Source organism: Lactuca sativa, chromosome 7 (genome assembly GCF_002870075.4).
Source record: "Lactuca sativa cultivar Salinas chromosome 7, Lsat_Salinas_v11, whole genome shotgun sequence".
In the NCBI taxonomy this organism is placed as follows: Eukaryota; Viridiplantae; Streptophyta; class Magnoliopsida; order Asterales; family Asteraceae; genus Lactuca; species Lactuca sativa.
In genome coordinates this window covers 193,587,533-193,612,879 of record NC_056629.2, presented here as the reverse complement: position 1 = coordinate 193,612,879, position 25,347 = coordinate 193,587,533, and the positions used below count along the sequence as shown (strand labels likewise).

Genomic DNA, 25,347 nt, shown 5'->3' with positions numbered 1-25,347 from the left:
CTCTGGACCTCACAAGGTCCATATCTGAATTCTAGACTCAAAAAGGGGCTTGATGCATCCAAATCCTCATCAAGAAGGTGTTACAAGCCCTAAATCTCAAGAGCATGAGATTTAACCATCCTACAAGAAAGGTAAAAGCTTTCTACCTTGATCTGAAGCTTGAGATGAAGAAGAAGCAGATCAACTGGACCTCCTTTCTTGCTCTTCGAAAAACCTTCCTTCCACTTCAAGGAAATGAGCCAAAATGATCACAAGATTAACTATCCTCACCACTCAAGCTCACAATAGACGTTAGGGTTTCTCTCGAGGGTGCAAGGGTACTGGTGAGACGAAATGGAGGCTATAAGTGTCCTTAAATAGGCCACATACCCGATAATTTAGGGTTTCCTTCAACAACACTGACTCGGCAAGTCGGGTTACAGACTCGTTGAGTCAACTCATTAATCCACATCACCAATCGCGACTCTACTCGACGAGTTGAGGCACCAGTTCGTCGAGTTACTCAGCAAACCTCTAAAAATAAATAAGTAAAATAATATAGCTGGGAATCCGGATGTTACAATTCTCCCCCACTAGAATTAGACTTCGCCCTCGAAGTCATGCTCCATAAATAACTCTGGATGCTGCTCCCGCATCTCTGACTCCGGCTCTCATGTCACATCGAACCCTGTCTGATGCTGCCACTGAACCTGAACCAGGGGCACTTCCTTGTTTCTCAGAATCTTCACCTTTCAATCCAAGATCGCGATCGGCCTCTCAATATAATTCAGGATCGCATCTACCTGAATGTCCTCCAGTGGTAGCACTGCCGTCTCATCGGCTACACACTTCCTCAACCGGGACACGTGGAAAGTGTTAGGGATCTGACTCAACTCCGCAGGTAGCCCCAACTGGTATGCTACTCTACCCACCCTGGCGTTCATTCTAAAAGGACCGATGTATCGGGGTCCCAGGTTACCCCGCTTCCTGAATCAGATCACCCCTTTTCAAGGAGATACCTTTAGGAGCACAAAATCTCTGACATAAAATTCTAGCTCGGATCGTCGCCAGTCAACATAACTCTTCTGGTGACTCTGTGCCGTCAATAACCTCTGTCTGACCTGCTGAATTTGCTCGATCGTTTTAGCACTATCTCCGTGCCACCCATCACTCTCTGTCCCACTTCTCCGCAGCAAATGGGGGTCCGACACCTTCTCCCATACAGAAGCTCAAAGGGAGGCATACCAATACTCGAATGATGGTTGTTGTTGTAGGAAAACTCAACCAGTGGTATGTAGGTGTCCCAACTTCCTCCGAAGTCCATGACACATGCACGCAACATGTCTGAATTGTCCGCTTGCTCTGCCCGTCTGTTTGTGGGTGATACGCAGTACTGAAATGCAAGCGCGTGCCCAACTCCTCATGAAACTTCTTCCAAAACCTGGAAGTAAAACGCACGTCTCGATTCGACACTATTGAGACCGACACTCCATGTCACGCTACCACTTCTCTCACATAGATCTCGACCAATCTCTTCGCAGAAGAGCTCTCACTAGGGATGAGATTTAGAACCGGAAAACCGGAACCGGAATCGGACCGGAACTGGAACCGTTAGAACCGGAATATATAAAAGTGGTTCCGGTTCCACGTGTAAAAATTTGATTTATCCGGGTTCCGGGTACTCCAGGTTTGGGTCCATCGGGTTCGGGTAAACCGGGTCTAAAAACCGGAACCGGAACTACTTTTAGGTCCGGAACCGGTTTTTTGTGAAACATTTAAAAGATGCATATCTCATTCGTTTCAACTCCGATTGACATGCGGTTTTTTCCAACATGTATTTTAGCGTTTGTACATGATTTTAGACTATAAATTTGCCATTTTTAGTTTTATATTCATTGACTTGTAGTCCCCCAAAGTCGAGATATCAAAGCTGAGAGTTTTTAGTCTTTTAATTTTTTTGTATTCGGTGAAAATTTTAAAACATGCATATCTAATTCGTTTGAAGTCGGATTGACATGTGGTTTTTTTCTAACTTGTAGTTTATAGTTTCTACATGATTTTAGACTATAATTTTGTCATTTTTGGTTTAATATTTAATGATTTACAGTCCTCTGAAGTCGTGATATCAAAACTGAAAATTTTCAACTTTTTAGCTATTTGTTTTTGTATTTTGTATTCTGTGATAATGTTAACACATGCATATCTCATTCATTTAAAGTCGGATTGACATGCGGTTTTTTCCAGAGCATATTTTAGAGTTTGGATATGATTTTAAACCACAATTTTGTTAATTTTGGTTTCATATTCAATAAGTTGCAGTCCCCCAAAGTCGGGATATCAATATGAAAATTTTCAAAGTTCAACCCACTAAGTAGTCATTAATTACCAAAATATTCCGGTTTTTCCGGGTTTTCTGGTTCTAAATCCACTTTATCCGGTTCCAAGCTACCCACCTTGATGTTTCCGGTGTTTCCGATTCTAGACCCACTTTACCCGGTACCGTACCCGAAACCGAACCGGAACCGGTTCCTACATACATGTCCGGTTTTCGGTTCTTTAAAATCCCATTAACCGGTTTCGGGTTTTTCGGGTTCGGGTCCATCCGGTCTGGGTTTGGACCCAGTTTCATCCCTAGCTCTCACTAATAGGAAGGAAGTGAGCACTCTTCGTCAATCGGTCCACAATCACCCAAATCGCGCCAACTCCTCGCGCAGTCCTCCACAACTTGGTGATAAAGTCCATCGAGATCTGTTCCCACTTCCACTGGGGAATCTCAAGAGGCTGCAATGGACCATGTGGACGTTGGTGCTCTACTTTGACCCGGCGGCAGGTCAAGCACCTCTCAATTACCCAAGTAACATCCCTCTTCATACAGGGCCAACAATAGTCTCTCTTTACGTCTAAATACATCTTAGTGGCCTCGGGATGGATCGAGAACCTCGATTTATGCGCCTCCTTCATCAGTATACGCCGAGCTCTCCCATAAAGGGCACCCAAATCCTCCCTCGAACAGTCATAAGTCCTCAACTATCCGTCACAAAATCGGACACCTGCCCAATCACCTGCTCCCTCTTGCGGTTCACCGGTTTCACGGTTTCCGCCTGGGCCTCTCGAATTGTATCCAAGATTGGAGTCACCACTGTATTCCTTATACACACATCTCGAATCGGGTAACTCTCTGCTCTACGACTCAGGACGTCGGCTACCACATTAGCCTTGCCCGGATGATACAGGATCTCACAGTCATAGTCTTTCACCATGTCCAACCATCTCCTCTGTCGCATATTCAGGTTGGGCTGATCCATGAGATACTTCAGGCTCTTATGGTATGTGTATATGGTACACTGAACCCCATAAAAATAGTGACGCCGGATCTTTAGGGCAAACACCACCGCCCCCAACTCTAGATCGTGAGTGGGATATCTCGTCTCATGAGGCTTCAACTGCCTCGATGCATATGCTATCACGTGCCATCTCTGCATTAGCACTACACCCAACCCAGATATAGACATATCACAATAAACCAAAAAGTCCTCCATTCCCTCAGGAAGGGCTAACACTGAGGCTTCGCATAACCTCTGGCGAAGAGTCTCAAATGAGGTCTGCTGCTCGGGACCCCAAGTAAAAGTAACGCCCTTCCGGGTCAACCTGGTGAGGGGGATGGCAATCTTGGAGAAATCTCGGATAAATCTAGGATAGTTGTCGGCCAATCCTAGAAAACTCCTTATCTCGGTGGGAGATCTCGGCACCTCCCATCTCATAACCGCCTCAATCTTGGTCGGATCGACCAAAATCTCATTCTGATTAACGAGGTGCCCCAGGAACTGGACCTCTCGTAACTAGAAATCACACTTGGAGAATTTGGCATAAAGCCTTTCCGATCTCAATACTCCAAGAAGCTCTCTCAAATGTTCCTCATGCTGCTCTCTGGATCTCGAATACACCAAAATATCGTCGATGAACACGATCACCGATCGATCCAGCATACGCCTGCACACCCGGTTCATGAGATCCATGAATGTTGCCGGTGCGTTGGTGAGTCCAAAAGGCATTACCACGAACTTGTAATGCCCATAACGAGTCCTACAGGTCGTCTTCTGGATATCCTCCTCATGAACTCTCATATGATGATATCCAGACCTCAAATCGATCTTGGAAAACCAAGACGCACCCTGCAACTGATCGAACAGATCGTCGATCCTCGGAAGCGGATAACGGTTCTTAATCGTTAGCTTGTTCAACTCCTGGTAATCAATGCACATCCGGTGTGAACCATCCTTTTTCTTGACAAAAAGGGTCGGTGCTCCCCACGGTGAGCTACTCGGTCGGATAAAGCCCATCCCCAACAGCTCCTGGAGGTGTGAGGATAACTCCTGCATCTCAGGCGGCGCAAGGCGATAAGGTGCCTTGGCGATAGGCGCCGCTCCCGGAACCAAATCAATCCTAAACTCCACCTGCCTCTCGGAAGGCACACCCGGTAGCTCCTCGGGAAAAACATCCGGGAACTCACTCACTATTTGTAAGTCCCCAAAAATACTTGTGTATCAATCAGATCCGTTTGATGGTGCGGAATCCCAATCAAACGGATGATGTCAGATCAAGTAAGACGAGACGGAGAAGAAGATGATGATGAATCTATGTATGATATGATTAGAATGAGGATCCGGATATAAAGACTCACACACACTAACACACACTTGTTCTCTCTCTTTCTAGAACACCTTCAAATGCACACACTTAAGCTCCTTGGTGTTCATTACTCTTTTCCTCACACCCCTCACCCCTATATATATATATATATATATATATATATATATATATATATATATATATATATATATATATATATACATACATGAGAATATGGGCCGTAAACAGGGTTTACGGCCGTAAACACCCATTGGGCCGTAAACATCTATATAATATTACATAACAAATCAATTTCCTAGAAAAGCAAAGTATAAAACAAAATATTGACCCAAAAATCTCCCCCTTGGTTTATAGCTTTCTTTTCTTTTCTTAAATGACCCAACAAGCTCCCCCTAAAAAGTAGCTGGCTCTCTTGATAATCTTCATTGGGAGCTTTGGCTTCAGCTTTAATCTTCGAATTCTTCACGACTTCAAGATGAACTTGATGAATCTTCAATAATTGACTTCATCTTGAGCAGTTGGGCATTTCTTCAAAATTTGGCATTGAACGAACGTTGGGTGAGGAGGCTTGATGTACTGATTCTTGAAAGATAGTGCTTTCAGCTTGAGAATCTTCAGAGAGAACATCAGAGAGAACAAATCTTCTAGATCACTTCAGCAGGTACAAAGATAACAACGGACTTATTGAGGAGGCTTCAATGCAATCCGTCATATAATCTTCAATTGCAGCTTCACCTTGCTTCTGGGGTTGAAGGATTGAATGTTGAAAGAATAATCTTCATTTCTTGCTCCTTCGAATGCGAATTCTGCGATGCTCACGGACGAGGCTTTGGCTCAGAAATCTTCAACACAAACTCCATGAGTCTTATCTATACCTGAAATCACTTTTCAAGATAAAACAAAACTAAAAGAAAACTTAGCACACAAATTAAAACAGAAACAAAAATATTTTTGGATTTTTGATTTTTCTGAACAAGAAATAAAACAGAAATAACACTATTTTTGGATTTTTAATTTTTCTGATTTTTCTGATTTTTCTTTGATTTTTGAATTTTTCGTATTTTTTTAATTTTTAATTCTCCCCTGATATTTAAATTAGAAGAAACTATGACAAATTTAACAAAAATGATAGCTAACTTGAAGAGTGATTTGAGATCAAAGTTTTTAGACAGCCTTTATCCACTTGTCGGTACCTTCCATATTCACATCTTTGTCTGGTCGATCATCGGTATTGTGGTCCACTTAAACACGAAAAATTTGTGACAGATTTGGGACACACTATTTGTTACAAGACAAAGTGAACTTAAGATCCTAAAAATTATGTCTGATCCTAATTTCTTAGATACTATATCTTAAGGACCATTCATCTGACGACGACCAGGGATATTGTTGTCCACCTAAATTGAGCAGCGAGATCTATAGACAATCTGTATGTGTTCAATTTTAAGTGTACTAGAACGTGTTTCCCGCTTCCTGATATGCCCCAGCCATCAAGAACTTCCAGAGTAATCCTTACACCGGGTGAGCAGACAACCATTCAGAGAGAGGATAGATTCAGAATTCTATTACTTATTACTTATTAAATCAGAGGGGTTGAGAAGTAGAAGGTTGCATATGCAGTGTACCAGGTCGGATTAGAAGTCGCGCAGAGGAGACAACATATGGCTAACAGATAAGAAGTCTTTCACATATATAACATGTAGAGAAATAGAGTTGCATATGTTGTGTACCAGGTTGGATTGGAAGTCACGCAAAGGAGACAACATATGACTAACAGATGAAAAGAAAGAAAATGATATTCTACAGACCTAATTTATCGGAATTTACCAGTTGCTCCATCCAACCGGAATTAAGGACAGAATCCGCACATCGAGGAAAAGTTAAACCACGGTTCGAGGTACGGGTTCATTTAATGTGACGAGTAGTCCCATATATATCTCCCTGCTCAACCTATCTGAGCGTCGTATTGTCAGGCTGAACGGATCTAACTAGGTCAAGATTTGTCAAGTCTATAAATTTCCTAAGTTCAACTCTCCCTAGTCAACTCCATTTTAAAATTTTTCGTGCCTACCGACGCATCAAACCAGAGCATAGACCCTTCAACTTCGAGTACGTTACGCTGACTCAGGTTGCCTGTTATCACTTGATAATATCACTTCCCAGAACATCTCCCTCAAGCAGCACATTTCATAACCAACAATGTTTTTTGATTTTCTAATTTTCTGATGTTTTTGGATTTTTGAAAATTTTCTAATTTTTGTTTTGTTTTTATTTCTCCCCCTAAATTTATGCATAGGAGAGAAACGAAAGTAAATGCACAAATTTAAACTATCCTAAAACAAAAATTAGTCTTTAAAGCGAATCAGGTTAAGAAAAACTCAGGAGTATAGAGAAGAAAACACAAACCGTAAGTCACCGATTGAATTTGCATCCAGAAGGTCTGAGAACAGCACGCGTAAACTCAGAACAGATCCGAAAATTCTTCATGTCATTAAGCACTAACCCCGTTTGTGATCTCTTCCTTTCTTCCTTTCCCGTCAAGGACACATTCTCCCAAAAAATGTTATGAGTGTTGTACAGTTGAGAGATGTCTCCTATCAAGTGCCAGGAGCAACCACTACCAACAAACCGAAGTCTGATGATATGCCTCCATAGTTGCTCCGACACAAAGCGGGATCAGTTGGTCTTTGGAACCCAGTCCATTTTGAAACTGGGTCGACCTTTGTCATCCTTGCACGGTACTCTCTCCCATGACATATCTTGCTTATCACAAACAGAAGATGTAGAAACGTTAGAAGCATTAGGAGATTTGGGAGAGTGAGCCTTCGGAACCCATTTGTAGTTGGGTTTAACCCATTTCTTTTTCGATCTGATGGGTGGCTCAGTACTTGCTTTTGATCTTGATGTCGGCCATTGAGATGACTTTGATTTTGGCTTCACAGGAGCATCTCTTGGATTGGACTTCTTGGCCGACATTCCCTTCTTGCCCTTGGGATTCGGATTCTCGACCTTTAGAGTTTGATTCTTGGCCTTGGGAGTTGAATTCTTGGCCTTCTTGGCATTCCATTCGTCAATGTCTGATCGTGATCTCGAGGGGTTTCTTTTGAAGTATCTCCCTCTTGGCGCGTTCTGCCAGTCTTGTGCATAGTAGGGAACGTATGCGCAATTTGGACAATTTCGGGCAATATGACCAGGTGTTCCACAGTGAAAACAAGTATTTTTCTTCACTGGGAAATTATTTCTTCCTGCCCCTGGTGGCGTATCTTTGCCTTGTCTCTTGTTGTTCCCACATGCACACTTGCCACAATAACTCTGTTGCGTTGGAATTGGTGGCCTGTATTTCTCAATGGTAGGTTGATCAGAAGCAGTTGAGTTCGAAGCAACAGATTCAGAGTTCAAGGAGATATTGGTTTGTTCAGTGGTGTTCTCCTTGTTCTCATCTTCTGCTACTTTACCTGCATATGAAGTAGATGTGCTAGAAACAGGAACATCAGTATTTTCAAACAAATAATCAAATATGTCAAAAAAATTTAACTCAACATGATCCGATGCAAAAGCATCAAAGGCATCACAAGATGTATCATCAACTTTATCATCAGAAACAGTAGGTTGTTCATTGGAAACAGAAACATCAACAGGTCCTCCGACTCCATGCTTTTCCTGGTCTAAGGGTTGATCTGTAGGGGAAGTAGAAATGTTAGTATTTTCAACATTAATAAATTCGCCTGAAACGAAACCAGATGGCTTGCCATAAACCATAAATGGTTCGTTGGCAATCTCCTCCTTGGATAGGGGTTGATACAGATATGTATGATTATAAGGAGGAGGTACACTATCATATCCTAAACCCTTTGACTGATTTCGTTTGAAATCCATGCAATGATCGATCATGTTAGCAACTACTTCGCTTGATCCATCAAATTTTTGAAAAGAAAAGTTTGCAGAATCAAATCTTTTCTTCAATGTATCAAGCTCGGCAGTCAGCGCATCATTTTGCCTTTTAACATAACTGTATAGTTCACATTTCTCACTGTACTCTGCCTGAATTCTTCTAAAATCCTTTATTTTTGTTTCTAACTGGGCCTTCAGGGGTTTCTGTCCTTTCCTGAGTTGATATCCTTCATATCTCAGGTCCTCAACTTCTCTTTTATATAAATCAATTTGTTCCCGAAGAAATTTAATCGTAGCTTCACAAGCTGGAGTACATGTAACTTCAGTGACCGGAATGTTTTCAGAACTCATTGTTTTTCTACACTTCAGAGTATCAAGTTCTACAATTACATCAGCAAGACTAAGATGATTGAGATCTTTTGTCTTCTTGATGATAGCCACGTTCATATCCCACGATTTCGGAAGTGAATTCAATAGCTTTTTGTTTATCTCAGATTTGGATACGAAGATCCCAGCTATATTCATCTCAGTAGTGAGTGTGGTAAATCGCTGCAACTGAGCTTCCAGGGTTTCTCCAGGGATATAATCGAACATGTTGAAATTTTGCCTTAACTGATCCTGACGACTCTCTTTCATGTTTTTCAATTCCCTCGTAAACTTCAAAAACTATTAAAAACACAACTAGAAGTCAAACTTAAAATAAAAAAAAATGCCCTTTGACAATAAACCTCAAAAGTCAACCTTAAAAAGTCAAATTTAAAAAGTCAAACTTGAAAAGTCAAACTTAAAAGTCAAACCGAAAAACTAAATTTGGAAATTTAAAAGTCAAACGAGAAAGTCAAAGTTTAAAGTCAAATGTCAAATTTTAAAAATCAAATTCAAAATTTTAAGTAAAAAAGTCAAAAATAAAATTCAAAAATTAAAAATTAAAAATTAAAATTTTTGGTTGAAAAAGAAATCTAAAAATGAAAGAAATTGATTTTTGGGCTGAATTTGACAAAATTGCGAAAGTTTGGTGCGACTGGAAGTGGTTAAATTTAATATTTTGGGGGATTGAAAGAAGAGATTGGTTGGTTGAGTTGGCTAAACGCGCTGACGGAACAAATAAAGGTCGTGGGTTCGATTCTCTGCTCACCCTAACTCTGCGTCCGTTTTTATTTGAGGCTGCTGCGAAGCTTGCTGCTGAGCCGTCCAAGCCGAGCCGTAAACTTTCGATCCGCAAGCTGCAATCCGCCGACCACCGAGCCGACACGTTTCCGGCCGCAAACTCCGGCGACCTGTTTCTGGCCGCAAACCTCCTCCGACCGTAAACTCCGGCCAGTAAACCCTACAAACACCGTAAACTCTCCAGAAATCGCTGTTCTTGACGAAAAATAGCGTTTTTTCACCTTTTTTGCTCCAAAACTCGATCAAAAACTCGTTTTTAGGAAAAACGCGAAGAAAAAACCCCCCTTAATTTTGCGAGATCTATCAAAAAACGCAAAAATCTCTTCAAAATAAGATCAAATAAGCTCCAGATCTGAAAAAATTGATTGATACAACCAAGCTCTGATACCAATTGTAAGTCCCTAAAAATGTTTGTGTATCAATCAGATTCGTTTTGATGGTGTGGAATCCCAATCAAACGGATGATGTCAGATCAAGTAAGAAGAGACGGAGAAGAAGATGATGATGAATCTATGTATGATATGATTAGAATGAAGATCCGGATACAAAGACTCACACACACTTGTACTCTATCTTTCTAGAACACCTTCAAATGCACACACTTGAGCTCCTTGGTGTTCATCACTCTTTTCCTCACACCCCTCACCCCTATATATATACATGAGAATATGGGTCGTAAACAAGGTTTACGGCCGTAAACCTGTTAACGGCCGTAAATACCCATTGGGCCGTAAACATCTATATAATATTACATAACAAATCAATTTCCTAGAAAAGCAAAGTATAAACCAAAATATTGACCCAACACTATTGGAACCTCAACGATAGAACTCGGTCTCTCAGCAGCAACCTTTGTATCCATCACATACGCTACAAAACCCCTGCATCCCTGCAATAGACTCTGCCTCGCTCTGGCAGCCGAGCAGAATGCTGACCCAAAATGGCTACCCTCGTTGTACACTGTAAGCACTCCCCCACTGGGGTCTCGTATAGTCACCAACTGACGCTCGTAGTCGATCACAGCTCCAAATCGACTCAACCAATCCATGCCAACAATGACACAGACATCACCCATCGCGATCGGGACCAGATCTATCGGGAACTCAACACCAAAAATCTCGAGCACACATCCCTGACTCACATCAGTTGAAAACACCGCATGCTCATCGACTATGGAAACTCTCAGAGGCCGACTCAACGCCTTTCCTCGGATACTGATGGGACAACTAAATGCTAACGATACAAAGGACCGACTCGCACCCGAGCCAAATAACACCAAAGAAGGTACATAACTCACAAGAAAAGTACCTAAGCATATCACAATGTAAGCACAATATAACTTGAAACAGAATAAGTATAAGAACACATACCAGCCATGACATCAGGTGTTGCGCGGACGTCCTCCGCTGTCAGCTGAAAGGCTCTCCCGGGAACCCTCGGTACCTCGACCTTCATTGGTCGGCTCTCTATAGCTCGTATAGCAGCAGGGCCAGATCCCTATGCTGATCCCTATAGCAGCTGTGGGCACTCGGGCTTCCGATGGTCGGTCTGGTTGCAGTGGAAACAGACGGCAAACCCCTTGGGGCAATCCCTCGCGATATTCCCCTCCTTGCCAAACTTATAACAAACACCAGCTTGACACACCCCCTCATGACTCTTGCCGCACTTTCCACAAGTGTGTCCCTTCTAGCCTCCAGATCTCGAATCAGCAGGCTTTGCCCACTTGGCCGCCAGCTGAGACTGTGTCGGTCATCGATCCCTCCCCTGAGACTCCGCCTCCTCTCCGACCTGAGTCTCCAGCTCAATCTCCCTCGTCCGAGCATTTTCCTAAAGCTCAACAAATGTCCGATAGGTTGAGTTCGCCACGAACTCTCAAATATCCCTCCTTAGAATGCTCAAATACTGAATCATACGTGCCTGCTAGGTAGACACATGCTCAAGTCAGAACATCGCCCTCTCATGGAACATCCTCGTAATCACTGTCACTGACTCTGTCCTCTGCTTGAGGGACATAAACTCCTAAGCCAACCGTTCCCTCTCCACCGGGGGAACATACTCACCTCGAAACATCACAGTAAACCTCTCCCATGATACTGCAGTGAGCTCTACAGAAGTGTAATTAGCTGTCACAAACTTCCACCAGTCCTTCGCCCCCAAGCGAAGCTGGTTCAGTGCAAACCGTACCCGCAAATTTTCCAGACAGGAACAAGTGTAGAAACACCCCTCGATGTCGAAGATCCATCTCATCACGATGATCGGATCCTGAGTCCCATCAAACTTTGGGGGCTTCGTGTTGCTGAACTCCCGGTACAACAACGAGTCACCCCTCTGTGGACTGGCAGTAGCGACAACTGTGGTGGCTGCAGAAGCAGCCGCCTAAGTAACCGCAACATAACGCTCATTAAACGTCTCAATCAAGGTGGTCTTAATAGACCCAAACATCTCCGGGATGGCCTCGCAGATAGCTACGACAACCTCCTCATGAATCATCCTACGAATCTCATCATCGCTGCTCTCAGGGTTGCGGCGCGTACCCACCATGATGTCTCTGAAACACAACACAAAATAATCAGAGACTTAGTCGAGTATACTCACATTCGATCACTCCCCCTACTCGTTCCTTAGCATCCCAAACTGCTCACCGACGCGATGCCTCCAGTAGTACAGGACCAATACTACCTTCCACACCGCATCTGTAATCACCCCAAGTCCTCCTCCTAGGATTCCAGATCGCAAGTATTCTATATCTCACCGATCACACACAACTCTCATAAGATTATTTCTGCTACATACTTGTACTAAAAGCAAATCACAAGTAGCAGTAACTCCTAGGCTAAGGCATCACAAATAAGGTCACTCTAGTCCTAAAATATGAAGTACCTAGCCTACTCTCTAGCATGCATAACATATCTCATAAATATCTCATAATACGGAAAGTAAGGGTATTTTGGGAAAATCACCGTTCGGGCACTGGCTGATTGTACACACTGCTCTTTCTCGTTTTTCTCTTAGAACTCTTACTCGTTTTAGAAAAATCATTTCTCTTGAAATTTTTTCTCAAATCCTCAGTTTGTGTCTAGACATACCCAAAGGTGCATCCGAATCCCTCAAAACAAGGTTCTAATAGCAACTTGTAACGACATAAATTTTCAAAACCAAATTTTTTCCTTTTCCAAACATAATAAAACACATATCACATTTCACCAAAACCTCAAGTATCAAATATCAGTAAGGACCCTCCGGTCTCATAGCTCGTTGGACCCTCCAGTCCGGTCTAAGTATCACATAATATAACATATAACACATATTACACAAAAGAAGCATTACTCAAGCAAGCACATTCGACCCTCTGGTCACACATAGTTACCACTCTAGGTAAAGTATAGTGAGAAGACTCACCTTGCAGTTAGCAAGTAATAGACACGTACTCAGAAATCTCGAACTAGCCTTCGCCTAACACATTAGATAAGCATCTCTAATCAATACCCCACTCTTACTCAATTACAGCACAAGTTCTCTTATTTTCTTTCTAACGCTTGGGATGGGTAAAGACTATTTTACCCCATCAAGGTCTCAAATGCTCATAATTGACCCATCCTCAAAGTCAACAGAAGTCGAAACGAGTCAATAGTCAAGGTTGACCTGACTTGCCGAGTGCACTCGTGTGACTCGCCGAGTCCACTTGTATCCTCAGTGGTCTTGCTAAGGTTTCACCTAGCTCGTCGATTTGACCCCCAACTCGACGAGTTATCACTGGGTCAAGAACGCTGGGACAAACCCGATTCAACTCGTCAAGTCATCTTATAGACTCGACGAGTTTACCCAATTGGGTTCCATATTTGGACTCTTGAGAGCAGATCCGCAACTCCAACCTCTAGATCTAGCCTCCTAATGTCCAAAACTCTTGTAAAGTTTTGATCTTGATGGACATGGATGACATATATCACTCTTTATGCCATCAACACTCCATTAATGCCTCCAAAACGCAAAACTCTTTAGTTGATCAACTATTGCTCTAAACTTATGGACTCTCTAGACCTCACACGATCCAGATCTAAAGTCTAGACTCAAAAGGGGCTTGATGCATCCAAAGCCCCATCAAGAAGGTGTTACAAGCCCTAAATCTCAAGAGCATGAGATCTAGCCATCCTACAAGAAAGGTAATTGCTTTTTACCTTCATCTGAAGCTTGAGATGAAGAAGAAGCAGATCCACTGGCCCTCCTTTCTTGCTCTTTGAAAAACCTTCCTTCATCTTCAAGGAAATGAACCAAAATGATCACAAGATTATCTATCCTCACCACTCAAGCTCACTATAGATGTAAGAGTTTCTCTCAAGGGTACTGGTGAGACGGAATGGAGGCTATAAGTGTCCTTATATAGGCCACATGCCCAAGAATTTAGGGTTTCCTTCAGTAGCACTGACTCAAAGAGTCGGCTCACAGACTCTTCGAGTCAACTGATTAATCCACCTCACCAATCGCGACTCTACTCGACGTGTTGAGGCACCAACTTGTTGAGTTACTCAGCAAACCTCTAAAAAGAAATAAGTAAAATAATACACCTGGGAATCCGGATGTTAAAGGGATCATACACACTACAAGTTCCCTGGATTCATCTCAGCCTTCCTTGATTCGAGTACGAATCCTCTGCTTTCAATAGTTCGCGAATACTATTACATATCGCTAAGACTAGATAATTCTTCGAGCGAGAGGTCCTACCTTAAAACGGTTGGACTCAAATAAGAGCTGCAAAATAGAGCTAAACCTAACCTTCTGAAATTATTTAGTCCTCGCAATATGTAACATAACATATTCGTTTACTAGTTAGTTAAAGATAACTAGACCTCCTAAAATCACAAAGCAAGCAACATTCGAGTATTGAGTACACGTAATCAAACATGTCCTAATCAGGTCATCATATCACTGTATAATCTGTAGTAGCATGTAGTTCATAAAGCCGATACACATATAACAGACACATAAGGCATCTATCCTAGATCCTTAGCCCTAATCTAGCACGCAGTTCTCATAAGCATATCGTAACTTACTTGAGCTTGGCTGATTGCATGCACCACACCCTTTTTCTCTTTTCGAAACCCTTTTCTCTTTTCAAAATTCTTTTCATAAAAATGCTTTTCTTTTGAAAATTTTCATACCAAGTCCTTAGTTTGAGTTCAGACACACCCGAGAGTGTGCCCGGATCCCTCAAAGACTCTGATACCAAATTGAAAAATCCCAAAAAATACGGTCTAAAAATTTCATTTTAAAACCATTTAAGAAAAACCATAAGTCATCAAACATCATATAAAAATCATAAGTCATGTATCTCAATTCATCATATCAAAATATTGTATCAAAGTCACATGTCTAAATATCAGAGTCTAAACATCCTAGGCTGAACAAATGGTGTGTGCACTGCAATCGTCCCGAACTCTTCCCCTTGCTACTGAAATTACCTGAAACCTAAACTGAAAACTATAAGCATGAAGCTTAGTAAGTCTCCCAAAACTACCACATACCGTACACATGATCACATAGTCGCATATAACATACTTTGGGCCCCGCCCTGCTACATCGGACACTGCCCGATATCGACCTTGTCCGGTATCGGGCCCCGCCTACCATCAGACCGCATCCGACATCGGGCCCCGCTCGACATCGAGCAAAACTCGACATATATATGAGCATAACTACTAATACACATAGAATGAGCACAACCACCTAATCATAGACATAAAAACATTCCTCAGGCCCTGCTTGACATCAGACCAAAATCCGGAAGCATACAAGCATTCCTCAGGAATCGCCCCGACATCGGACCATAGTCCGGAAACATATAAATAACAACCACATGCAAGAATCACAAACACATCAAGAATACTAACATTCTTTGGGTACCACCCCATCATTGGATCGAAATCCGGAAAAATATATAAACCTATATCGGGCCCCGCCCGACATCGGACCTTAATCCAGAACATACTAATATAATTAAACGGGTCGGCCTTGGTGCCTTTGACCCGTTCCTAATTGAGGAAAACTCACCTCGTAAGCTAAATGTGAAATCTCATGTGAGGAATCTCTGAAGGCTGCTCCAATGACTCCCCGACTATCATTATCATAGTAACACTTAGTCAAAAATTGATAATCCTTCTTAGGGTAAAATGACCATTTTACCCCTGGTTAAAGTTAACGTTCTGGATTGACTCAACTCGCTGAGTTCTATAAATCAAAACCCTAAAATCGCGATCCAACTCATCGAGTCATCCACCTGACTCGCCGAGTTCCCAGGCTACTCACAGTCGTGATAAAACGAGTCAACTCGTCGAGTTCCTTCCCAGACTCGTCGAGTTCTACCTTGTGCAGAATCGGGAAAAATTGACTCAACTCGTCGATTCCCTTTCTGGATTCGCTGAGTTCCTTAGTTTGTTTGGCCCATCTTAATAGATTAAGCCCCAACTCTTTAGAGCTAAGCTTCATACTCCTCTTACACCTTGAAAATGTCCTTTTAAGGGTAAAGTTTCCAATTTTACCCGTTAATATCCCTTCATCATGGGTTTAGCTCAACCCCTAAACCTTTAGGACCTAGATCTTGGTCCACAAGCCATCCATACTACAAACTAAGGCATATTCATTGAGATCCAGACTCTAAGCACTCCATGAACACGTAAAGTTCCTAACTTTCTCCCCATGCATGGCCTTTTGAAGCATAAAAAGGCTAAAATGGCAACTTATAGCTTGCATGGGGGCTTCCATAGCCATAAAGTTTTCACCTTTATACCATGTGAGCCCTTCAAGGTCATAGCTCTAAAAGTATACCCACCTGGGACGTCCATGTTGCAAAGATCATGTTTCTTGGACCAAAAACCCCATAAAATGATATGAAGGAGATCTAACAAGCTATTTAGAAAAGTTTAAGACTTGATTACCAGAAAATGAAAAGGATGAGATGTTGTTTCTGGATCTACTAGCTTCTTTCTGAATCTCCAAGCTCCTCCTTCTTCAACAAGCTTCAAAACACACAATCTTCACTAAAAAAACAACTCACAAGCTCACATAAGGCACTAGGGTTTCGTGGATTAGGGTTTGGGACTTGGAGGCTGGAAATGAGGCCAACAAGTGGGGATTAAATGCTTAAATATGGTGCAAAACCCCGAATTTAGGGTTTCATCCTGGCAGCCCTACTCGTCGAGTCGAGGCTCTCAACTCGTCGAGTAGTCGACTTAACATACCGCGGCCATTCAGGTTTCTACTCGACGAGTTTGGGGCTCCCAACTCGTCGGGTGGCTCTACAAAAGTGAATAAATTATTATTAAATGCGTACCAGAAACCAGGCGTTACAAGTGCAGTTTAGGACACTGGGTAAGTTTGTTAGGATGTAGGGAGTGGTCACAGCCGACCCACCAAAAAAGTGTTGTCACCTCTACGCCACCACGTCAGTTTCACCACCTACCCACTAGACATTGGAAATGGTTAACACTAACAATATTATTATTATTTTTTTTTGTAAAATTATATTAAATAAATAACATAATTTATAACATAAATAAAATTTTTAATTTTTTTAATTTTTTTATAACATTATATTAAATAAAAAACATAATTTATAATATAAATAAAAAATTTTATTTTTTTTATTCTTTATAACATTATATTAAATAAAAAACATAATTTATAACATAAATAATTTTTTTTTTGAAAACACTAAAAAATAAAACCACATTTCATTAATTAAAAACATAGAAATTTAACATCTCATTAATTAAAAACATAGAAATTTAACATCTCATTAATTAAAAACATAGAAATTTAACATTTCATTAATTAAAAACATAGAAATTTAAAACCTAAATTACTAAAATAAACATAAAACATAACAAATAAAACATTACACCAATTAAAAAACATAAAATTAAAACATCAACACCATAGACAAATACTACTCATTGTCGTCAGCGTCCTCACTCGCCTCGTCGTCAGTGTCCACATCCACCCCCTCATCATCGCTCTCATCCTCATCGTCATTTCCCCATTGGATTTGTCTTTCCCATAATTGTTTGGTCAAATCGTGACGTAGATTGTGATGTGTTTCACGGTTTTGTATTTCCAAAACCCTAGAGAAGTATATCGGGCTGACAACTTGTATTACTGTAGGTGGATTAAGTATATCATTCTTTGTATACGAACAAATAGCCCTGCCCTCTTCTTCTATTATCATGTTATGTAAAATAACACAAGCAATCAACACCGTCGTTAGTTTTGTCCTATCCCATGTTCGTGTCAGATGTTTGATTATGTGCCACTTTTGTTTTAGGAGTCCAAACGCTCACTCCACATCCTTCCGTGCAGATTCCTATGGTAAGTTGAACAACTTTTGTTTTTCATCGGCTAGAATTGAATATGACTTGACAATTGTAGCATACTTTGGATATATCCCATCACATAGGTAATACCCATACTTATATTCATTTCCATTCACAACATATAACATGTCTGGTCCTTTACCTTACAAAATATTGTTAAATAACGAAGACGTTTGAAGCACATTCAGGTCATTGTTGGATCTCACCATACCAAAGAATGCATGCCAAAACCATAAACCATGTGAAATAACCACCTCTAATATAACAGTCGGGACCCCATGCTCAGCTTGCGTGAATTGACCACGCTAAGCATCGGGACAATTTGCCTACTCCCAAGTTGTACAATCAATAATACCAAGCATCCCCAAAAAACCATGTTTTGCTTGATGCACGGCATACAATTGTTCGACATCACTTTTAGTTGGATGTTGCAAGTATATGTCACGGTAAAGCTCTATCACATACTTACAGAAAAGATATGTACATTCTCGACTCGTCCTCTTAGACATTTTCAAATACTCATCTGATGCGTCTGCGGTTATACCATATCCCAATTGTTTAAGAGTGACTGTACATTTTTGTATTGTAGTAAACCACGTTTACCTTTAGCATCTCATCGTAGTTGGAAAAAATCATACGCTCCAAATCTCTAGCTATACGTAAAAATAAATTTCTACTAATGCGAAAACGTTTTTCAAATTTCGATAAATGATATAAACTATCAAAGGCAAATAATCACGTACTAAAAGTTCATTTGTTGCCTCTCGATCCCGGTTGATCCATTTTCTATGTTTGTTCTCGTCGTGTGAACTTTCGCCTCTCTTACGAACCATGTCTTGTGCCGCAAACAATAGTGTGTGCAATACCAACTCGTCATCAGAATCATCATCTATTTTTTGTTGAATGTGTGTTTGATCTAAAAGAGTTTGTGTGTTTTGTTTTGAAAAATATATGTATAATGGATGTATATATAGAAAGAGTAAATTAAAAATAAAAAAACATTTTTTTATTATTAAATGCTTTTAAACGGTCGAAAATTGACCAACCAATCAGCTTCTTAGTCTTCTTCCGTCCTCGTCTTCAGGCCACAACCAACCCACCATAAATGGGGGCGGTGTTCACGCATGGAGAGACGGTCCACGTACGCATCTAATGCGTAGGTAGCCTTAGATGAATGGTTTCTATGTTCTCCTTTTTCTTTTTATTGGGCAAGACAAAAAAAATGTTATAAAATATTAAAATTCATGATTTTTAATTCTTCATAAAATAAATATAAAATTGGTTAAAAAAAAGTATGTAGAAGCGCAGATATCTATTTTCTTGAAGATTGAACGGAGGGGAATGGGAGGTGAAAAAATAAATCAAATTGGAATCAAACTGGATTCAATTAATTTTCTGATCCATCCATTAATTCCATTGCACCTTCCTGATATCGCACACAAAATGCTTTGTCTCCCATCTTGGAAATCCTACTAGAACGAACAATATGGAGAATAATTTCATCCATACAGAGAAGCTATTCCTCAGGTTTATTTTCTGTTCACTCCATCCTTTCGTTTAACTTTCCATAAAATTTGGGTTATGAATTTTGATGTGTGATCGGAAAACACGAAAACAATAAAAGAATTTAGGTTGTTACTAAACTGATCGTACTCTTTGTATCTGAAATTTTTATGCGATTCATAAACCCAAATTTATGATAGCGTAATTTGTTCTACTGATTCTTTCTATCGAGCAACTACCTCTGTAACAGTTACATCATTAGTTGAACTTGTTGGGTATGTACTTGAAGAAAAATCCGGCCCAAGAAAGTTCCTTTCCGTGAAAAATGCTGGCTGCTTAGGTTTCAACATTGCTCCCTCATTGCCCAACATTAGAACAACAGACGACATTTCTGGCCTATCATCTGGACTTTGTTGCACACATAACAATCCCACTTCAACTGATCTTAAAACTTCACATGGATCACTTGATTTGCAGAAAGTTGAATCAATGAGTTCCATTGTCCTTCCTTCATTATGCATTCTCCACGCCTAAATATAATATGTGAAAATAATTATTAGCTAGTAGAGTAGATGGCTATAAGATATTTCTGCAAAACGGTTAGGATGCATTTGGTTGTAGAAATTTTTTTAGCTTTTCAAAATAAAATTAAAATGAAAATGAAAATTTTGAAAATGCGTTTGGTTGATTCAGTTTTCATAAATTTTCCAAAGAAAATGAAAAGTTTATGTTTTCCAATTGTGTATAAATTAGAAAAATGATTTTTATACTTTTCCAAAGTTTTCCAAATTTCTAAAACGGTAAATAAAACTTCAGGTTTCAACCAAACATGTTTTTTCTAAAATTTTCATTGAAAACAAAAAATGAAAACTCAACTCTATTTTCGGAAAATGTTTTGTAGAAAATGAAAACAGTTTTCCACAACTAAACTCATCCTTAAGCTCAGTAACGTCATGTCAGATGAAAATTTGGTACACAGTGGCCCACTATGTGACTGACATAAAGACACAGTATCCAAATCAAATGAGTAATTTATGGCCGGTTAACGTACATGTCCGATGAGGTTATTGTCATGCTCAGGATGAACGAACCCCCTATTCCTCTTCCCGCTCACAATCTCAAGCACCAAAACACCGAAGCTAAATACATCCGATTTTATCGAGAAAATACCATCTAGTGCATACTCTGGCGACATGTAACCACTAAAAGCAACAAAATGTTTATAAAGTTAAAAAACAAACTTATGAAAAATAAGTGGATGTAAATTTGGATTTATGTAGCTTGCTTACTATGTGCCCACGACTCTTTCGGTGTTTGCTTGAGTCTCGTTTCCTCCAAAGCTTCTAGCTATGCCAAAATCTGATATCTTAGGGTTCATGTCCAAATCAAGTAAAATATTGCTAGCTTTAAGATCTCTATGGATGATTCTTAATCGCGAATCTTGATGAAGATAAAGAAGTCCTCGAGCAATTCCTTTGATGATGTTGAAACGTGTTGGCCAATCAAGTAGTGAGCTTCGTGTTTTATCTGTCCAACATGTAGTTTCTATCAGATGGGGATTTTCGTAATTGTGAATTGATCAATGGCAGTTATGTAATTCTAACCAAATATAAACCAGTCTAAGCTTCTGTTTGGCATGTATTCATAAACCAACAACTTTTCATTTCCATCTATGCTGCATCCAAGTAGTCTAACAAGATTTCGGTGCTGAAGTTTTGAAATGCAAATGACTTCATTTTTGAATTCATCAAGTCCTTGACTTGAAGTCTTGGAGAGACGCTTAACAGCAATTTCTTGTCCTTCTTCTAGTATACCCTGGAAATTACCATTTTACCCTGTTAAAAACAATACAAACCCCCCAAGGTGACTTTCATTCATGTCTTTTTTTATATACAATTTTAGTATTACCTTATAAACGGGTCCAAATCCACCTTCTCCAAGTTTATTTTCAGGTGCAAAACTATCAGTAGCTTTAGCTATTATAGAAAAAGTAAACAATGGTAGCTCCATTCCTTCACTTTGGCTTTCTCCACCATGAGAATATTCCCCTGTTCATTACAATTACAAGAATTTACTTAAAGAATTCATATTACTCTACTTTTCTTATCTCTATTGAGTTCCCACCATTTTAATTTTCTCTATAAATTATGCAATATTCTTACCTTCCCTCTTTGGTTGTGGATGATGCCTTTTTCTGCATATATACCAGAACCATGTTGCACTCAAGCCTATCACAACCCCTAAAAAAATTGCTGGTATGATTATTTTCATTTTTGATCTTCGCTTCTTTTCAAGAACATTTTGAGCAACTGTTGGATAATGACATTGAACAAAAGTAAGCAACAAGAAAAGTGTTTAGGGATACACAAAACAGAGACTATTAATTCCAAGATCATTTTAAAGGATTACATCGAACCTTTAATATAGATGGATCTAAACATGGAAGTTATTCCCAAACTTTTAAATAAAACAGCGAAAATTTACTTAAAATAAAAGGCTTGTTAATAACATGATCATTTAAAGAATGGTATGGGAATCATGTGGTCTTACAATTAAAACATAGTAATTTAAAATGCGAAATAATCCACAATTTCCGGAAAATTCAAAATTGGAGCGACATCGGGCCCATTGAGAGCCTTATGTCCATATAAAGTTAGGCTCATAACTCCTATAGAATCAAAAGCTATGTTTGTTTGAAGTTGAGCCTTTTTTTTTCACCCCTTTTGTAATACGATTTATCCATTAAGGAATCTAATAAGTCTTCGATAAATTTGTTCCACATCATATATACTAACATGGCAATAAACTCATCTACTTGCATATATGTAGTAAACATAATAATAATAAAAAAAAGTTACATTGTGAGAAAAATCATTACCTAATTCCGAGGAAGCCATTCTTATATAGAGATCCTGACCTCCATTTCCCTCCGAGTATACTCTAATGTCCATAAGTTCGTTAAAGAACATCAAACAACCACTTCCATCCCCTCTAATATCTGTATTTGCAAAAGCCATACAAGAACAATTCTTTAAACATCTTGCTTCACATTCTTTCAAACTCATACTCATGTTAAACCATGAACTCTTTGTGTCAGGCAATTTCACACTAGGATACTTAACAAATCCATCAGATCCATTTTTACAATCCAATGGTGTTCGCCTCACACAACCACCCGACCAATCTGCTATCTCCCAACCCTTTTGGTTTTTGGGCATGAATCTTTTCTCATCGATACACCCACATGTTTGTGATGTCAAAATACTACAACTTCCATAAGCATTACAGATGTTATATGTATCACATATGTCTTTAGGTAATGCCAAAATAAGCTGCCATTTTTTAGCTTCTTCTACCCACACATAACGTTCTAGCTGCCCAGATGAATTCAACGCAAATCTTGATTCCACAGAACTGTTTTGAAGATAATAAGTATAAGCAACTTCTGTTTCGTTAATAACATATTCGGTTGTAAAGATCATACTCTTGCTGAACCCAGAAGCACCACTGAACCTTACACCATTCCATGGTCCACCTCGGAACTTGATCGATCCGTAAATTCTTAGTAGATTCTGAGGGTAGCCACGTGTGTCAACAGTCCACGTGTAATCACCGGGAGCTGGATCTTGATTACTCTTCCATGATGATAAAGCCCATTCTTTTCCTGTCAAGAAGTTTCTTCCGAACTTCATTCCAGGAAGAAGGGTATCGGTTGGATAATCAAAACTCTGCCATAGAATCTTGTTCTTGATGATTCCATCTCTGACGACTAGATTTCCGAAGTCGTCAAGCTGTGCAATTGCGTTCGTGCCAGATGACGTCATGTTGGTTGACCATACGACATCGTTAGTGTCGTTGACGAGGACTAGATTTCCTGTTTGGATGATCTTTAGAGTGCCTGAAGAGTCACCGGGGATTGGGTTGTTTCTGTTTGCAACCCAAACCACCGTTTGAACAGGGATCTTCTTATACCAAATACCGACGTATTTTTTATCGGAGCTTCCTGGCCGGAAAAACCCTAGTTCTAAAAGTCCGGCCGGTGAGACCAAGGTGTCTCCTTCTGTCAAGAACTTTGAATCTGAAATAGTGTGGAGTTCGAGTGAAGAGATCATGCTTTGAATGTTGAGTGGAACAAGTAAAAGAAGAAATATAGTTGCTTTCTCCATTGAAATCGGGTCGCCTAAGCTTCTAATTCTCTACCTCATGTTTTGTTTCTATCTCTATAAGTCTAATGGTGGTCACCTACCATAATACGTACAGCGTACCGGTGCATTATGGAGTGAGCACTTAATGTCTTGGGTTGTATTTATTTAATTATTTAATTATTTAATTGTACCTATAACATTTCCAAGGTAAATAGAATCATGGATGAAAGATGTGATTGTGATCCTTTTTTAAGAAATATCAATGTGACAGGGAAAAAGAGCATCAGTATGAAATACTTTATCAGCTTTTATTTTGTGTTACATCAGTATTTTATAAATTATTTTGTAAATCATGTTTACAAAAGACTAGATAAACTTTTAAAAAGGTTATAGCATATGGGTCCTGTTTAAGTTTTTTCTTTTCTTTTTGTTTATTTTGTAGTATACAGTTCTATTAATTAATTATTATATATATAAAAATTAGTCTGTGTTGTTGTCCCCATATAACTTGTTGTCTCTAATAAATGCACATCTACTTCATGGTTGATTGGCATGTGAGTCTCGGTGTCACCTTATCCTTGGCCATACGGCATAGAAGAACTGTTTGCTGACTGCATGCAAGCTGGCTTTTGAACACCTGTTTTTTCAGCTTCAAGTGATTATAAATTAAATATTAATCTTTATATATTATTTGTATACTGATTTAATTAATTTAATTTTAGGTTAATGCTATTTTAATTCTAATATCCTTATCTGTGTCTTTTGAGAGCTGTTTCTGGATATCATTTGTCAAAAAAAACTTTATGCATCCATGTTAAATCATGTCTTGATAGCGTCTGACACAATTAACCGAGGCAACTTGGGCCAGGTTTGATTTCTGTATGCAATCAGCCAATCACCAAGAGATCAAAAGGACCCGAAAAGTCACTACTAGCCGCCAAAAAATAACATGTCCCATGACCAAGGGAATGTTATGGAACAAAGATTGAATTGAGAATATAAATTGTCAACTGATCGAACAAACGAACAGCCAACTAATTAACTTAAGCGAATCTAACAAACACACAAGTGATACTACATAAACTAATCTAACCACCCTCTTTTAGGGTTAAAACATTTCGACAAGCGATTCAAATGATTTCAAACATCGATACAAACGAAAAACAAGAACATAGTCAATTTATGTGGTTCATACGATTAGAGTGATTAGCTGTGTTCACGGATGAAAACGAGAGAGTAGTTTTTATTCATACAGCCAAATTGCTTACAGATAACTTATGTTACACAAATTCAAGAGTTTATACACTAGTTAGTTGACCTTAAAATCTGCCATAAAAAAAAAAAAAAAAAAAAAAAAAAAAAAAAAAAAAAAAAAAAATCTTCTAGGAGTAGCTCCCACTTGACCATGTTTGATCTGCCTAGCGGTTATAGGGACAAAGATGAATTGGTCTCTATAACTTAACAATTTCCTACTTGGAGGTTGATTAACTGAACTGTCCAATCTAGAAATTTTTAACCTACGTCTCTTTCTAGTTTGTGCATTCTCTTCAAGTATTTGGAAGACTAGTTGAATCCATGGAAAACTTCAATTTCTCTATAGGCACCGCCTTGTTAAACATGTCTACTAGATTCTTCATATACATTCTCAT

At 39.6% G+C, this 25,347-nt stretch overlaps 1 protein-coding gene across 1 annotated transcript; it reads right to left on the bottom strand.

The window, feature by feature from the left end:
• Positions 1-19,668: 19,668 nt before the first annotated feature.
• On the bottom strand, positions 19,669-23,808 carry LOC111901024 (G-type lectin S-receptor-like serine/threonine-protein kinase At4g27290). The gene is made up of 7 exons (XM_023896891.2): positions 22,432-23,808; positions 21,716-21,862; positions 21,462-21,601; positions 21,158-21,368; positions 20,843-21,080; positions 20,605-20,755; positions 19,669-20,083 (listed from the first exon to the last, which is right to left on the bottom strand). Exons 1-7 carry the CDS (start codon positions 23,717-23,719, stop codon positions 19,778-19,780), a joined length of 2,481 nt encoding a protein of 826 aa, XP_023752659.1. The 5' UTR covers positions 23,720-23,808; the 3' UTR covers positions 19,669-19,777.
• Positions 23,809-25,347: the final 1,539 nt, after the last annotated feature.

Excerpts from the sequence above, each read along its gene's own strand:
- LOC111901024 (XM_023896891.2), bottom strand. The coding sequence starts at position 23,719 with ATGGAGAAAGCAACTATATTTCTTCTTTTACTTGTTCCACTCAACATT. Across the intron at positions 21,369-21,461 it reads GATTTGGACCCGTTTATAAG|GGTATACTAGAAGAAGGACA; the intron begins GTAATACTAAAA and ends GGTAATTTCCAG. Across the intron at positions 20,084-20,604 it reads ACAATAACCTCATCGGACAT|GCGTGGAGAATGCATAATGA; the intron begins GTACGTTAACCG and ends TATTATATTTAG.